The 16,573-nt window shown below is 52.7% G+C and overlaps 7 protein-coding genes across 7 annotated transcripts; all 7 read left to right on the plus strand.

The window, feature by feature from the left end:
- Nucleotides 1-141: 141 nt before the first annotated feature.
- Nucleotides 142-1,728, plus strand: DQ04_03531000 (hypothetical protein; the record flags this gene model as incomplete). The annotated part of the gene is made up of 1 exon (XM_009312899.1): nt 142-1,728. One exon carries the CDS (start codon nt 142-144, stop codon nt 1,726-1,728), a length of 1,587 nt encoding a protein of 528 aa, XP_009311174.1.
- A 473-nt stretch (nt 1,729-2,201) lies between these two features.
- Nucleotides 2,202-3,731, plus strand: DQ04_03531010 (tubulin---tyrosine ligase; the record flags this gene model as incomplete). Its single annotated transcript, XM_009312900.1, has 1 exon — nt 2,202-3,731. The coding sequence occupies one exon, from the start codon at nt 2,202-2,204 to the stop codon at nt 3,729-3,731; it is 1,530 nt and encodes a 509-aa protein (XP_009311175.1).
- An 841-nt stretch (nt 3,732-4,572) lies between these two features.
- DQ04_03531020 (hypothetical protein) lies at nt 4,573-4,998 on the plus strand (the record flags this gene model as incomplete). Its single annotated transcript, XM_009312901.1, has 1 exon — nt 4,573-4,998. One exon carries the CDS (start codon nt 4,573-4,575, stop codon nt 4,996-4,998), a length of 426 nt encoding a protein of 141 aa, XP_009311176.1.
- A 204-nt stretch (nt 4,999-5,202) lies between these two features.
- DQ04_03531030 (putative intergrin alpha chain protein) lies at nt 5,203-7,320 on the plus strand (the record flags this gene model as incomplete). Its single annotated transcript, XM_009312902.1, has 1 exon — nt 5,203-7,320. The coding sequence occupies one exon, from the start codon at nt 5,203-5,205 to the stop codon at nt 7,318-7,320; it is 2,118 nt and encodes a 705-aa protein (XP_009311177.1).
- A 705-nt stretch (nt 7,321-8,025) lies between these two features.
- Nucleotides 8,026-11,817, plus strand: DQ04_03531040 (ubiquitin hydrolase; the record flags this gene model as incomplete). The annotated part of the gene is made up of 1 exon (XM_009312903.1): nt 8,026-11,817. The coding sequence occupies one exon, from the start codon at nt 8,026-8,028 to the stop codon at nt 11,815-11,817; it is 3,792 nt and encodes a 1,263-aa protein (XP_009311178.1).
- A 492-nt stretch (nt 11,818-12,309) lies between these two features.
- DQ04_03531050 (putative outer dynein arm docking complex) lies at nt 12,310-14,274 on the plus strand (the record flags this gene model as incomplete). The annotated part of the gene is made up of 1 exon (XM_009312904.1): nt 12,310-14,274. One exon carries the CDS (start codon nt 12,310-12,312, stop codon nt 14,272-14,274), a length of 1,965 nt encoding a protein of 654 aa, XP_009311179.1.
- Nucleotides 14,275-15,256: 982 nt separating this feature from the next.
- Nucleotides 15,257-16,132, plus strand: DQ04_03531060 (putative SNAP protein; the record flags this gene model as incomplete). The annotated part of the gene is made up of 1 exon (XM_009312905.1): nt 15,257-16,132. One exon carries the CDS (start codon nt 15,257-15,259, stop codon nt 16,130-16,132), a length of 876 nt encoding a protein of 291 aa, XP_009311180.1.
- Nucleotides 16,133-16,573: the final 441 nt, after the last annotated feature.

Raw genomic sequence — 16,573 nt, forward strand, 5'->3', positions numbered from 1 at the left:
AATGCGCCTTTTTCACCACAATGCCAATCCATCCTTCGCGGAGTGTCGAGACAGCGGCACTACGTGAAGAGGTACTGGCTGACGCTGCCACAGTCGCGTCGTACGTGTAATGCGGTGGTGCTGCCCGGTGAAGCCCCGACAATGATTCACCTCAATGTGGAGAAGGTCATTCCTTTTACTGTGCTGCCAAAGAATGTCCAAAAGCGCATCATGGATGAGCATCCACCTTTCTTTGGCTCCGGTGTGGGCATTTTGTCGACTCGTATGAAATGGAAGGCTGTTACCGCAGAGCGACTCCTGCGGCTCCTGAACGAGAGGGAGGAGGATCGCGCGCTGTACATCGACACTTCCATCGCACACGAGCTCGGTGTAAAGGTGGATGCAAAATATGCAATCGATATTCGAAAGCAGAGTTCCATTTCAGTGTTCAGTGCTGAACAGCTCGACGATCCATACAAAGGGGAACCTCAAAAGGGTGTGGCATTGAACGCGGTGACGGGAAAGAGACTTGGCCAGCCGGCGCACGACATCCTTTTAGCTGTAGGCATCATGCGTGGATACATATCACCAATGTGGATTGGAGAAAAACAGCTCAAACATCTGAATCTGGAGGTACGTAAAGGGAGAGAAAAGGAGGGTGTGCTAGCTCCCAATATGACGGGTTTGATTGTTTCTTTGTCGCAGATTCCAAATGATGCACAGCGGGAGTTGCTCAAGGAGCTGCGTGACGCCCATCCTGATGCCTTTGGATATGATTTGTACTTCCTTTATAACGTTAATGGCTGGGAAGTGATGCGGTCACGAGTACTTGTAAAGCAAATGGCAGCGGTGAATGACCCCAAATACCCGTATCACTTTGTGAACATCAGGGATTTGGGGCTGCAGAAGATTAAATACGCCAAATTTGCGGACGCATGCCAACGGATGTTGAAACCCTTGGGTATGAATCTGCCGGAGGCCAAACTATCACAGGACGACGGAAGCGATACTGTTACCAGGGAGAGTGGTGCACTCGTTGTTCAGAATTTTGTATCTCCGGATGAAGGCAACAAAAACGATGCCCCGGGAGTGGCGTTCTTTGCAGAAGATGCCACACTTCGGCGGTACTATAACGCAGTGTGTGTGACAAAGCCCTACTTGGCTGTTCCTGCAGTGCGTTCTGTTGCCATTTTGAATGGCAAACTTATCGGCCGGCGAGACGAAGTTAAATTGCGCAACTTTGCTCTTAAACATAAGCTTTCTAGTCCTATTTGGGTGACGCCGGTCGGGGCCAGACGTATGGGCGTCGGCATCGAAAAGAAGTATCTCAACCGATATGTCATGATTGGTGCTGGGGCTGAGGAGGATATTGGTGAGGAGCCCGTTGAAGAATTCTACAACTTGGACGATTTCGTCAACCCTGAGGAGGTACTTCAGATCTTCCCAAAGAAGAGTAAGTCGGCACACTTCATGCTGGACTCTAAATGGCGCCCTGTTTTGGGCAAGCAGAGACAGGAGTACTTGTCGTCCCTGAAACGTAGTACGCCGCTCTGGGTGTCGGTGAGCGAGTGCCTCATGTCTGGCTTTGAAACCAAGGTGGGCTCGCAGCCACTCTCTTTCCCGTCACGGAAGAAATCATCGGCCTCTGCTGGGGGACAAAAGCTGTACAACTCACAATTCACAACTGACCCTGTCCGCGTTATCGGGATGGCGACGGTGTACACACGACCTCAGGGCACCACCCTCTGAAACTGTATTCTCGGAATGATTTTTTCTTTCTTTCTTTGAGCTGTTGTGAGCCCCATTTTTGTAAATGTACAATGTAGACAACGTGCTCTCACCTACTCTCCTGGGCTTTCAAGAGGAAAGTGTTTGCGTGCAAACGAAAGAAATGCGTTTGTGGACAATGCAGTTGGGGTTGCGGGTGAAGGAGCGCGTTCTAGAACAGCGGGGGCGGGGTGAGGCGATGCGGCACTGGGATCTGCTCAACACCCTCTCTCTGCACAGAGCTGCCGTACACAAGGTACTTGCTTAATGAAGAAGATCCTGTGTGAAGCGTCTCTTCTTCTTCAAGGAAGCAAAAAAAAAAAGAAGAAAAGAACAACACGACGTAACCTTTTCCCCCTTCTTTTTTTGGTTGCGCGAAAACTGCTTAGGGACTGACAGTTTCCGTTTAGTGGCGTAAAAAAGGGCTTGATAATTCTCTCAGTGCTCTTTTAGAAATGACACAGCGCCCGACTGTGTCGAGGCCGCTGACCTCCGAGGCATTGCGTGTGACCACCAGCATGCCATCGACGCCGAACACCACCCAACGGAAGCGCGTTGATGTGGGGGCATCCATACAAATGCGGAGGAACAGGGCAGTTTCTCCCTTGCGCTCGCTGTTGGTGCCATCTCGAGATGTATACGCCGCCCACGCTGCCAGTTCAGATCGGATTCTCGGCAACGGCCCACGCTTCTTCGCGGTGATGCGGAAGATTGGTTCCCTCTATGAGGAGATGGCGCGGCAGTTGGAATCTACAGGCTTGTGGGAGAGTGTATTCGTCAAAGAGGCACGTGACCGTGGCGAGTTGCTTGTGGCCTCTACGGGTCATCCATTGAGACTTGAGAATGTCGCCCTCGTCCTTGGCGAAAAGGTTCCAGCCGAGCGGTTCGTCACATCGCGTCGGTTTCAACTTAATAAACTAGCAAAGCACCGCTTGATAAATATAAATAGCCTAGTGTCATCGGACCAAAATGATGAAACTCTTGTAGTTAACTGTGTAGAGGGCCTACGATGCATTACCCTCAAAGGAAGCATGGTGTCCACACTCCTCGCCTATTATTCACAATCATGGGAGGAGTTAGGCGTCTACTTACCAATGACTTTCCGACTGACGCCAAGAAAGCCAAAGAGTGACGAGCGGGGGCTGCTCCTCCGGGTGCTGCGGCACAAGTATAATCTCGGCACTCTTTGGATCGCAAAAAGCTCTTCGGGATGCCACGGGGAAAATGTGGAGATCTTTCGCAACGACGCCACTGGGGTAAAGCGGATGCTTAACTATGTGGATGAACAAAAAGATTCATACATGTGGGTGGTGCAGATGTATATTGACCGCCCTCTTTTGTACCACCGCCGAAAGTTTGACATTCGGTGCTGGATACTCCTTTGCGCGGGGCGGTACGAAATATATGTTCATGAGCAACTGGTGATGCGTATGAGTAGCGTAGAGTACAGTACGGAGAGCGCCACAACGAGAACCGTTGAAGGGCGATTGGCACATATAACAAATCATTGTGTTCAGGTAGAGGGTGAGGGGTTCTCGGCATTCGAGGAGGGCAATGAACTTTGGAGGGAGCACCTCGACTCTGTGGTGCGCTACAAAGGCAAGCGCATGAGGTCAAAGGGAATCCAGCATGAAGGCGCCAACCCGGAATTAGAGCCGTCGTTGAAGAACACCGTGCTGCCACAAATTTATCACATTGTTGTGGAAACGCTTCTCGCGGCACGGGGATCCATTCCCAATGGAAGGTCTCCGCCATCCACGCCGTGCTTTCAGATCTTCGGTTACGACTTTTTGATTGATGAGATGTTGCGGGTTTGGCTCCTGGAGATAAACGGTGCCCCTGGTGCGGCGGATCGTCTTCTACCGGCATTGGTTGCGGACACCATTGAGATCGCGTTGACTCCTTTCTTCCCTGACACTACAAAGGCGGCAATACACCGGAAAGGAATCACTAAGTCTAACGGGTACGTCAAGGTGCATCCCTAGAAGCATGTTTTCTTTGTTTTTTTTTGTTTTTTTTTTGTTGCTTTCCTTCTTCTTACATCGAGTCTTCGTTGTGCTTCATTGCAAAATAGACATGTTCCCGAAAAGTGCGCCCGACAGAAAGAAAATAGAGCTCTCTCACCGCAGAAACACAAAATTTCTTATATCTGAAAAGAATTGCTATCCGTTTCTGGATCCCTTTTTCTTTGCTTCCCCTCTTTCTCAGCGCTATGAGGTCATATTCTCCACGGGTGCTGCGAGTGTCTCTTCCAGAGGCTTTCGGTGGCGCATTTCCATGCAGTCGCGCATGCTGTAAGGCTGCTTTTCGCAAGAGAGGCACCAAGGATTTCTTTTCCCCTTGGGGATGAAGGAAGAATCCTTGGGATTCGCAGGTATATATGTATATATATATATATTCGAAGTGCAGTTGAATGTGCCGTCTGCTGCCCATTCAAGCGATGTTCTCTGGAGGTCGTTCTCGCGTTTCGCTCCAAGTATTTGTGACAAAAGTAACAGTGACGTATCGGGTGATCAGCACTCTTAGCAGCGGTGAGCGGGCCAGAAGTGTGATAAGCCAAAGGAGGCTCTGGGCGGCAGATAAAGCAAGAGAAACATGCTGTCAATGATATATGATGCTCTCAGCGAACAGAATTGCACCAACATGCCAGCAGGGCCTGGAAATGAAGGAGAGGTTTGGCTAACTTGAGAGTAAACGAGGGCACTTCTTGAGATGCGCTACGACTCTGCAGCAGTAGCAACATTATCGGCAGTCTTTACCCTTGTCTATTTTCTGTGTGGAGCACGGCCTTCACACGGGCTTTCGCTGCAATATTAAAGCGACCTTATGAGGGATATGGACTTACAGTGTGCCTGTCTGAAGAAGAGGGTGCCACGTGTGCCGTCGAGGCGAGAGAAGGAGTGGTGCGTGGATGGGAGTGTCACTCTTCCCAGTAACCAGGAACACAGTGAGCCTATTCGTTGCGAAGGGATCGCAACGAAGGTGCTGGGAGACGCAAGTGTGACTCAAAAACTGGCCGAGAGCCACTCTCTTCTGAGCAGACTGAAAAATGCCCGAGTGCGCCCCCATTCTTGTCCAGCACGTACCAACCAGCCCCTTGAGTGTCATGAAATGCATGCTGGCGGCCAAAGTGCGGTGCGAGACCTCTGCAAACTAAGCAGCATCAGTACAGCGATGACACCGCAACTACTATCATGGTGCCTTTCGCTGGCGATGTGGCGAGAGAAAGAAATTTGGCAGGTGAGGCCATGACACAATACTGGGTATTTTTCACTAAATGAGTGTTCGTGTGGGGCGGCAGTTGTTGCGGGTTGCTCTTATGCTGCTTCTGTGCGTGTATATAAAACAGGGTGGTTTTTTTCTCTCTGTTTTAGCCATTAAGGATTGAGAGCTAGCAAAAAAATCTTAACCGTTGACCGACAAGGGGTACACAATCGGTTTCGTAAGCGAAAAAAAATGCGTCTTCGCGACATTTTGATAGTAGGCGTCGCCATAATCTTCTGCATCTTTGGATGGTACCAGGAAGGTGGCCTCGCCGTATGGCGGGGCTTCAAGATCCCTGTTAGCGACTTTGAGATTCAGCGCTATGTGATGAGCAAGCCTGTGGTGCTCGACCTGATGGGAGATGGTAATCCAGTTCTACTCGCAAGCACTTTTTACGGGTACTTGGAGTTGTTCAAGACACACTTGGCACGAGGCAACTCCGAGAACGTATATGTTTCAATCGCTCCAAACCTTCAGAAGGTGTTCTACTCCCGTGTTGTTGCTATTGGCACAGGAAAACTCACTAAAACGAGTGACACCCACGCAATTGTCGTGATCACGGACGACTTTAGGGTGCATCGGCTCTCCCCTGAGGACCTATCGGAGATGTGGGCTGTTCCTTTGACTAACACGTGGACCGAGACGTATCACGCATCTGTTAGCGTCGTCCCGGAGCGTGTCTACGAGCAGGATGAGGGCACTGTTATTGTGGCGATACGTGTCATCGGTCCGAATGAGACAGAGTTGATGATGTTTGCAGCCTTCAACGGTGCCGATGGGCAGGTACGGTGGCGCTATACATCTGACGCTGAGAATTCTGTTGAGGAGGTACTAGGCACAAATGGAGAAACCGACGTGGAGCGGCTCCTTCCCAACAGCACGGCGCTCTTGAAGAGGCCGACGGTGCAGAATCCATACCGCATGTATGAAAAGCCCTGGACATATTTTCGCGAGGCCGTCATTACAGTTCTTCCGCACCGCTACGCCCACCCATGGGACGAGCACCTCCAGCCACATGTCTTCTTCCATGCAAAGAACCGCAAGAAGCGCAACTTCCGGGCGGGGAACAGAGTGGTGGTTAAGTACAAGGACCGCATTATCCGTATGAACAAAGAGGACTACGGTGCACTTGGCGAAAGGCTCGGCGTGATGAACCTGCGCAGCAAAGCGGCAACTCCTACCGAGAAGACTCCCCGGCGGAACGCGAACGCGGTGGTGTTTCACGGCAAAAACGGTATTGATGTCCTCCACCTGTATACTGGCAACGTCATAACACGTGTGGCCCCGCTGAAGTCTTCAGGTGTCTACTACCACGACATTAATGACGACTTCCAAATCGACGCTATTGGGACACAGATTGGCCCACGGACGCAAATGCATTCCCGACACGGTGTGGATCTCATAGATGACTGTCTCGGTGTGATTCACGCTGGGGCTCCAGTCGCGGAGGATCACCTTTTCAACGCGACTATCTGTGACACGGAGGGCCTCCTTGGCCGTCTTGTTCTTATCCACCACTTTATTGACGGTGATGTGCGGGAAGAGGAGGCACCACACGCACTCAATACCCTTGAGCTGATCGGGAGCCACAACGTTGTTTCAAAGAACACCCGAAGTGTGACACCGCTTGTGGTGCAACTACACACAACGAAGGGGCGAGACCTGTTTCAAGTTGAAAGACACGCAGTGTTCATGATAGACACAGGCCTTGTCACCTGCGTTGATCCCTCGCGTCGTCGCGTTATTTGGCGCGCACAGACCGACTCTTTTTTCCCCGGCCTCCGCGAGGCACAAGAGGCGGAGGTCGGTATGGCGGGCCTCTCGCGGCGCGAGCGCGAGCACCGCACCGTGGTGTTTCCACACCTTGCGGCCTATAGCTTTTACCAAAGCAACGACGACACCGTTGACCACGTTGGTGGAATGGGGCGGTACCACAAGACAGATCCATTCATTGTTGCAGTAGGGGAGAAATACATGAGCGTGCTGAGCGCAAAGAACGGCCGTGTATTGCGAACGGTAGAGCTGGAGTTCCCACCTGTGGCCCCTATCATTGTGCAGGACTTTAACGGTGACGGTATCAACGATATTATCGTTGTTACAAAACAAGGGATCTACGGTTTTGTTGTTGGCACACAGACGTCATCCGACACAATCACGGCGCTGATGATTCTCATGGTTGGTCTGCTGGCTGTGCTTTTTGTTGTGCGCGAGGTGAGTGCCGCAGATGAAGGCGATGCGGAGCTCCTCCCCACCAGTGTGCATGACGTTTCCCGAGCAGGGCGCAAAGCGGTGAGACGCGCAACTGATTAATGAAGGAGGTTCTAGAAATGAAGGTAACGAAGCCTGGGCGCGCACGGGTTGCTTTGTTGACATTCTGTGTTTTTTTTTTTGTGTGTGTGTCTTCGTGTGCACACGCACCTAATTTGTGTACTACATGTTTCATCCGACATCTGATGTTCTTTCCGCACCTTTTTTTCCTCCTTGTTTTTGTGTTTCTTTCCGTATTGATTACACCTGCTCGTGATATGGAGCCTACCACGACTGAGGGGAGCTTTACGATACACAGGAAGCACAACACTATAAATATTTTATTGTCATTGTTGCTGCTGCTTCACCTACAGGGTCACAGCAGCCAAGTACATCGCCTCAGAGGTCTGCCTTCTCTTTGTTGGTGCGGGCGCACATTTCTGCTGCCGTACACGTAGGAGTAATCCCCTCCACGAAAGAGGTGTTGCCCTAAGTCTTCTTAAAAGAAGGGGTGAAAAGTGTTATATAAAAAGAAGGGCCGCCACATCTGAGTAAAAGGAGAAAGGAAAGAAAAATTACTTAGCCTGTGCAAAATCGCATCAAGGGGTAGGGATACTTGGTATTCTCAACGCCGACTTTCCACCAGATAAACCACCACGTATCGAGGCGAGGCTCATCTTCACTCCCTTTGTGTTTCGCCGCCACATCCACCTCACGAATCTACTACGGAGGCCCTGTGCCGGCATCACACAACACTCATCAACAGTCATGCAGCAGCAGCTTAATATCAGCGTCTCAAAGAACTCGGAGGAAGATGACGACGACGGCACAACGACAAGGGTAGTATTGGAGGAATCCTTTGAGGAGGAGCCCCCCTTCATACGTGTCGCGAAGCCGCCGGCGGACACCACCAGTGACTCCCTTTTCTCGTCCCCTGCTACATCTTTAGGCAACGGTACGCACGACCCATCACCTGCCGCCGCACCCCTCGATGCTCCTCTCCCTCCTGTCGTCACACTGACGCCGACAGAGATCTATGTTCAAGCAGTGCTAAATCAGATAGAGAGCGCGTTTGACTTGTCCGGCCTGGCGAGGTGCGTCGCGACGACCCGTCACGAAGTGGTGCCATTTAAGGATGGTGTGGCAACTTTTGACCTCAAGTGGTTCTCTGGCGTGCATGAGTATGTTGGCGCAGTCTTGGCAGCTGTCGCCGAGGGAGAGTCGGGGACGTTTTCGATACCAGACGGCCACAGTGGTATTGAATTTTGCGCTGCGAGGAGGAGCTTCACGCAGTCGTTGAGCGTCTGGATTGATAACATTGTGCAGAAGTATTGTTATCAACCCTGCACATACCGAAGGCGCAATGCCTCAGAGGTGGAAATTCTTCTTAAAGGCATCAATAACCGATGGGTACAGAGCTCCTTGGAGAAACAAAAACACTCAGCCACAAGTAACATGGCAACATCGATAGAGGAACTGAATGCGCTTCTTCTACACGACTTTGAATCTTGGTTTTCCTCATTCTTTCCGTACTTGAGCTACGCCGCGACGGCACGGCGACAGCTGCAACTACTATGGCTGGAGAATACCTACGTGGATAAAACAGAAGTGGCTTTCCAGGTTTACTCAATGGCGACACGGGTGAACCTGTTGGACAAAGGCGACGGTGTGGCGAAGGGTGCACTCTTCCCTGTGAAGTGGATACACGAGCTTCTGCACTGGCTTTGCGACAGTGAGAGTAAAGAAACTGAAGAAGGGAAAGAAGATGGAGAAAAGGATGAGGGTTCAAATTCACCAGTTCCGACCCCGGGCCCCTTCGACACTCTCTCACTGACGGAGTTGACGGTGGGTTTTCCTGTTAAACAAGTAGTGCGGGAAGAGAACGATGAGGCAGACATCATTCCAGAGGAGCTCTTTGACTTGTTTTGGTCGCTGTTTGGCGGCGGCCCAAAGTACTTGGTAAGGGGTGTGTTTAGGATGCGGCAACTCATTGAAGAGAGCCTGCGGCCACGGCGTGCATGTATCGCAGTTGTGTTTGAGGGAGTCAACGAGCAGCAACCTGTGCTTCTGGAGAGTGTTCTGTACCGCGCCAGCATAGCGGAAGTAATGCGGCGAGCGCTGAACAAGTTGGTGCGTGATTGCAAAGGCGGCGACATGGATGAAGAGATGTGGTGGGCTGCGCTGTGCAGTGATCATGTTGTCAGTGCATGTGTCACACACACACGGGGTGAGAAGCTAAGCGAAGTTTACCGTCTTGCGCACTCAGGTACAATAACTTTTGGGGAAGTGATGAGACAACTTGGGTTAGACGCTCCGCTGGAACCCGACAACGAGAACAACAGCAATAAATCAGAAGCTGCAGACCTTCAACTTCTGCTACACCAAGGTCATTTGATTGGCCGAATCATTGTAGAGGCATGTGGTGTCTGTGGACTCAAGAACATTGGCAACACATGCTACATGAACTGCGCGTTGCAGTGTCTGTCAAATTTTGGGAGTATGCGGCGTGAACTTCTCTCCCTTCCGCTGTCAGAATACTCAAATTCCCCCATAACGGTAGAGTTTGTGGGCCTCTTGCTTAAGCTGTGGTCCGGCCACCTCCAAGTGGTGGAACCCCGCAGACTGAAAATGATGTTTGGGAAAGTGGAGAAGCGCTTTGACTCATGTGACCAGCAGGACGCGATGGAGTTCGTTGAAGTGCTCCTTGACCGCATGCATGACGAAATGAACACTGTGGCTTACAAAAAATACCGGGAACGTCTTGATACTGACAAGAGTATTCCTACACGTGAACTATCCGCGGTGTTCTGGAAGGACTTCCTCCACAACAATCGCAGTTTCATCCCACAGCTCTTCTTTCACCAATCTAAGACACGATTGGAATGTCTTGCATGCGGTGAGACGACAATTGTGTTCGAGAACAACCCGACGCTCGCCGCCACCGTTGCCGCGCCACCAAAGAAGCGTGTCTATGAGGTAAACATCCTGACACCAGCAGAGAGGCGGGTGCAACTACGTGTTGGGGCGCTGTGCGACTCATCCAGCCCTGCTTCGCTGGATGATGTCGTGCGGGAGGTCGAAGCGCGGCTTCTATCCATGGACGCCGCTGTAACTGGTATTGCTACGACTTCTACGTCTACAACTGCTGCTTTGGCCTCGACTCCTTTCGCCCCCGCCGCAGGTTCTCCCACGGCTCCTGCAGACCTTCCTGAAGCTGCTCCTACCGCGACGGCCCCTGACTTCGACGCCGAGACGACCAAGCCCACGTTGAACGGCTATCGCCTCATTCTGCATATGGACCCGCTCAGGCCGCTTCCGGCTGAAAGCATTTTTTTGCAAGGTGCCCTTATCGCAGATCAGACAGAGACCGAGGAAGCACTAAAAGAAGAAGCTGCCAGCGCGCAGGAACAGGAGCAGCAGCAGCAGCAGGAACATGAGCAGGAACAGAAGAAGGAGTCAGAAGAGGGAGAGAGTGGGGAGGAAGGAGAGAGTGAAGAGGCAACGGAAGCTGAAAAAGAAGAAGAGAGGGAAGAGGTGGAGAAAAGAGAGAATGCGTATGTGTGGTACTATCTCAGGGCAAGAAGCGAAGATTGGTACACGCAGCACATCCTGTGCCATGTGGAGCGGCTCCCCACCAAGGAGGCTCTCGGACAGTCGTTGTTGGAGCACCATATTGTGCGGCGGTGCAGGGAACTTGGCAAGCGGTTTCTTCGCGCAACAAGCACCGGCGCGAATGAACTGTGGATATCAACGCTTGGGCCACAGGCAGACGCGGTGGGTGACACCTGGGTCTCGCGCCACATCAGCGTGTTTTACCAAAGCAGTAAGCACGCCATGGAGCATCCTATTAGCGTCCGCAGCACAGTTACTGAGGCAAGAGGCTGGACAGGGATGAAGGCGATCGATGCCTTCAGCGGTGAAGCTCGGATCTTGCTGGAGTATGATGAGTACTTTTTGGAGCCGGTGAGTAGTATTTACAACGTGGTGAGCCACAACATGAACGGCATGATGTCACCCTTTGGACACAGCTGCATAAGCAACATCAACGAGAATTGTGGTTCGGTGACTATAGAGGATTGTCTGCGGAGTACCTTTATGCCTGATATCCTCAGCGACGATAACGCCATACATTGCGGCAAGTGTAAAGCGGCCCGTGACAGCAAGGTGGAGCGGAGCCTGTTCCTGCTACCGCGCTGTCTTGTCATTTCACTTAAGCGCTTCAAGGTTGGACGCATGCAGGAGGCGAGTAAAAACACAACTATGGTGACGTTCTCACATGTGCTCGATGTGTCCCCGTACGTTGATCCGGAATCGCCGGAGCAGAACACGACGTACACACTGCGAGGTGTTATGTATCACTCTGGGACTATGAACCATGGACACTACACCGCGGTGGCGTACAATGATAATGCAAAGCAATGGATCCACTACGATGACGGGCGTGTCATGCCCCTGGAGGAGAACCGCTTTACACAGGATGCGTACGTCCTGTGTTATGAACGTGATGGGGCGGCGACGTGTGAGACGAAGTGCCCAAGTGCTGAGAATAGTGGGGTGTAGAGTTTTTTTTCTATACCCCGCGTCTTGGGTGAGTAGTGCCCCTTACCCCTCTGCGTGTTAATGGGGGCCTTCACGCCGTCTTATTTCTGCTCCATTCTGCTCGCCGCTGCGCATAATGAAACAGACGAAGATATATACAAGGAAAGAAGAAATCAAAAGGGAAACACCACAAGAATCAGAAGAAGAAATATAAGTTGAAACGCATTTTTGCGGCGCGGGACGTGACGAGATGATTGCATTTTGTCTGCCTGTTTGTATACATGCTATCTTCTGAATACCCTGCTATGCCCTATATGACTTGCCACGCGTGCCTTTGTCTTCTTCCCATGTATTTCATTTCGCTTCTCTTTCAAGTTTAACCTGCGCAGATAGCGGCCACCTGTGGACGCTATAGCTAGCGATTCCCCACACACACGCAGAGGAAACGGAAACAACAACTGCAAGAAGCCAAGTTGGCAGATTGGGAAGCAACGGGAAGAAGAAATCGCACATATGGCCACGAATAATGCAGCTGCGGAGGCTGAGATGCGGCGCTCGATGGTGGCTGGAGGAATTATCGCCGCCCAGGGGGAAAGCATTCGACAGCAGGAAGCCATTCGGCAACTCGCCGCGGATAATGAGAAGCTCAAGAAGGAGATAGCGTCCGTGACAGGCGTGCCGTATGACTTCGTCAAGGCCGACAAGTATGCGACGCTTAAGGGTGAAGTGGATGCGCTGGAGCGGCGATATCAATTTGAAAAGATGAAGAGGAACGAACTGACGCGGAAATATCAAATGGCCCGTATCGATCTCCTGCAGAGCCGCCGACTAAAGGGTGGTGTGAACGCTGAAAAGGAGAACGCCGAAGCTGTACAGCGGCAGGTAGAGCTCCTAGAAAACCGTCTGGATCAGGCGCTGACGAAATTCAATGATTCTATCTCATACAACAAAGAGCTACGTGACAACATCGATATAATCAGAGAGGAGCGCCGCGTCTTTCAGCGTGTGTACAAGAAAATGGAAGACGACCTTAGGGCCAAGAAGAAACTCATGTCGGAGCGCATTGAGCAGTCGAACAAAGACCTCGACGAGCGCGACACATATCTGCGGCACGTGGAGCAGCTGCAGAAAGCAATCGAAGAGCAGAAGCAGCAATACGCTTCGGATGTGCGGGAGATGGACATGGCCATGGTGGAGATCAGGGAAATGCGGGAGGAGCAGCAGCGGTTGCAGCTCGAGTTGGAAGCAAATGAATACGAGTTCGGAAACGACGCTGACAGCTTCGCTCTCACCAACGCCACGGCAACCGGCGGTGACGCAGGCATCAAACGACGCGGCCCACTTGAAGATGGAAACGAGTCTCCCCAAGATGACGCCCCCGAACACAGCGGTAATGAGTCTGTCACGGAGGCAGAACCGAACCTTGACGACGTTCTGATGCAGCTTTCGGAGTTTTCGGAGGATGATCTAAACACAGTGGCAAAACGCTATGAGGCTCTCGGAGATGCCAACTTCTCACTGTACAAGTATGTCAACGAACTCACTACCAACAGGGAGGAGATGCAGCGCGATATTCACACGCTGAAGGCTGTCATTGCGGCAGAGCACGAAAACGAAGAGCGGCAGAGGCGCCTTATCAAGAAGCTCGAGGACCAGCTCGCAGAGACGGAGGGGCTGTTAGAGCAGCTTCTTACATCCGCAGAGCAGCACCGGGGAGTCCTTTCGAGTGTGCGCACTGTGACGGAAGAAGTTTTCAACGAGATCGGATGCTCGAAAGAGGAGGCTAAGACATTGCTCGGCGGCACCGATCAGTGCACCGAGTCGAACCTCCTGCATTTTCTCGGCCTGATTGAGGAGCGCGCCATGACGATTATGTGCGCGTATCAGCGCCACCACCGTAAGGAGCTCATGCGGACAGAGTTAGTGGCGCATCAAAATGACAAAGTTGCCTTCATCGAGAAGGAAGACGCCGCCCCCATTGCTCCCGCAAGCGTCAACACCGCACCGGATAACAACACCACTGCCAACAGCAATGACGTCAACGCCGAGGAGGAGGAGGACAACGCCTTGACGCTGACGGCCGAGTCGCAGAAGGAGGAGGCGGTGAAAGAGGACGCCTCCCCCGATGTCGCTGCGCTCGCTGCCACCACCACACCGGCGGAGGAGCCGGAAGAGTTGGCGGAGGTGGACGAAGTGCCGCCGTACATTCCGGTGATGCACATGGCCGGGCGGCAGAACATCAGCGCTGCGCGGCTTGTGCGCCAGGCGTGCCTGCCGAGCGCCCACCTCGGCGGCGACGAGGGCGTTGAGGTGGTGGAGGAGTGGGACGGCGATCCGGTGGTGTCGCACGATGAGATACGGCAACAGATGGAGCAGCGGCTGTTGTCGAAGCGGGAGCGCGAGGAGCGCGCACATCGCAGGAAGCGGGAGCTGAAGGAGCAGCTCAACAGCCAGCTCGCGGCCCCGCGAAGAAAGTGAGGCGGCTGCAGGCGTGCGGCGGGAGAAGACAGGAGCAAGAGTGCGAGAGTTGGGGGCGCAGTGGTGGCGGGGATTGAAAAGTGAAGGGGAGGCAAGCGGTAGAGCATGCCAGCAGAAGAAAAAGAGGAAATGAACGAAGAACTACGAAAAATGAAGAAGCAGTGAGGAGGGGGAAAACCAAAAGAAGGCGAGAATGAAGGAAGAAACGAAGAAGAAGTCTTTTCATGTCATCGAGGAGGACGGCGTCGACGTCGACAGCAACAGCAGCACCGGCACCAGGAGGAAGGGAGTGAGAACGAAGACGTAAGCGCAGACGATTGAAGAAAGAAGAGAGACGGGAGAGAAAAAAAANAAAAAAAAAATCAAAGTGAGAAACACGCTGTCATTACACAATCAACTGGAATATGTTGTGCCCCTTAATTCTTTTTGAAGAGAGGGAGTGACTGCGTTTTGTGAGAAATGCTGATGCAGATGGAAAGAGGGAGAAGGGGGATGGCAATATATAGGTCTCTGTGTGTGATATGTTTGTGCGATGTGTGTGGCCTGTGTGACTAATGCTGCCAAGTTCTCTTCGATGCACCTTCGTTCACGCTATTTTTCCCTCCAGTACTCTTCCCTCCTCCCCTTGCGACGCTCCATTCGGCTCGGGGTGGCTCCATTGTCTGAGAGGAATGCACTGTGCCAGACGGCTGCTACATGTATCATACACTTGAATGTTTCAAGAGTGATCGAATCCACAACAACAACAACAAAAATTTTGGCTGCAGAGGAAGAGGCGGCGGTGGTGAACGTGGGGTGCTACAACTCCCCGCCTGTTTTTCATTGACTTATTCCTATTCATCTGTTCCTGAGCAGTATCACTTTATATCCCTTTGCTTTCTTTCTATCTGCTGCTGGTGGCGTTGCTTCGCGCCTCCGTTCTATGCAGTCGTAGCGACAGCACGTTGCTACAAAATTTAGCCCACACCGAGTTCACCAGCTGATGGAGAAGCGCGGCGACCAGTTGATGGAGGAGGGCGAGAAGTCGCTATCAAAGTTCTCCCTCTTCAACTTCTCCAGCGACAAGAGCGAGAAGGCGCGCGACAAGTTCACCCAGGCCGCCACACAGTACAAGGCGTGTGGTGAATTCGCCAAGGCGGGCCATGCGTACAAACGGGCCGCCGACATGTCGCAGAAGAGCAATAATGAGTGGGACGTCGCCACCGACCTCGAGGAGGCAGCGCGCTCCTACGTCAAGTGCGGCGACACCAGCAAGGCTGTGCAGATGTACGCGCAGGTGGCGGAGCTGCATGAGAAGGCGCAGCGCTACAGCAAGGCGGCCAAGACGTGCATAAGCCTCGGCGAGATTGCACACGAGAAGGAGGCGATGCAGTGGCTCGAGAAGGCCGCGCGCTTCTACGAGCTGCAGGGGTCTCGCGTGACGGCGGATGAGGTGGTGCTGAAGATGGCCGACGTGAAGGCGCGCTGCGGCGACTACGATGGCGCACGCGAGGTGTACGACCGCCTCGCACGTGCCGCACTCGACGACCGCGTCTCGCGCGGCGGGGCACGCAAGCTCTTCTTCACTGCCCTACTGGCGGAGCTCGCCACCTTTACGAGCGACAGCATCCAGGAGGACGTGGCGGTGCTGCAGGAGCGCTTCGACGAGTACCAGGGACTCGACACACAGTTCAACGAGCTCACGCGCGAGCATATGCTGATCAGGGCCGTTATCGAGGCCATACAGGAGGAGAGCGTCGAGAAGATGGACGAGGCGGTGTCGGAGTACGACAACATATGCCCGCTAGACGAAATGCGCGGGAAGATGCTGCTGCGCGCCAAGACAGCGCTCCGTCAATGTGTGGAGAACCTTAGGTAGTGCCACGCATCGCACGTTCCCTCACCGTTGTTTCTCCTTGCCTTTCTTGTCCTTGTCATTTGTGTTGTTCGGTCTTCGCCTCACCTGCTGCATGTTGTGACGGCCGATGTTTTTGCGTCCCCATCGCGAACGGTGCTGCCCTTCACCGAGAGGGCGCTTGTTCCGCTTCCTGTCAAAAACGAAGCGAAGAAAATGAAAAACAGAAAAAAAAGGAAATAATTGCAACACATTTCTTGTGCCGCAAATTTTTCTATTCCCACCTTGACTGTTCTGGTTGCCACTGCTACTGCTACTGCTACTGCCGGTGGTGGTGGTGGTGGTGGTACTGTTAGTATTATTATTGGTATTCTTTCTCTGCTCTTCCGGCCCTTCCGAAGTTAGCGTAGGTGGTGGTGGTGTTGGTGGTGGCGGCGGTCAGTGGGTGAGTGACACCGCGCACGG

This window comes from Trypanosoma grayi (genome assembly GCF_000691245.1).
Source record: "Trypanosoma grayi strain ANR4 Tgr_353_V1, whole genome shotgun sequence".
NCBI lineage: Eukaryota > Euglenozoa > Kinetoplastea > Trypanosomatida > Trypanosomatidae > Trypanosoma > Trypanosoma grayi.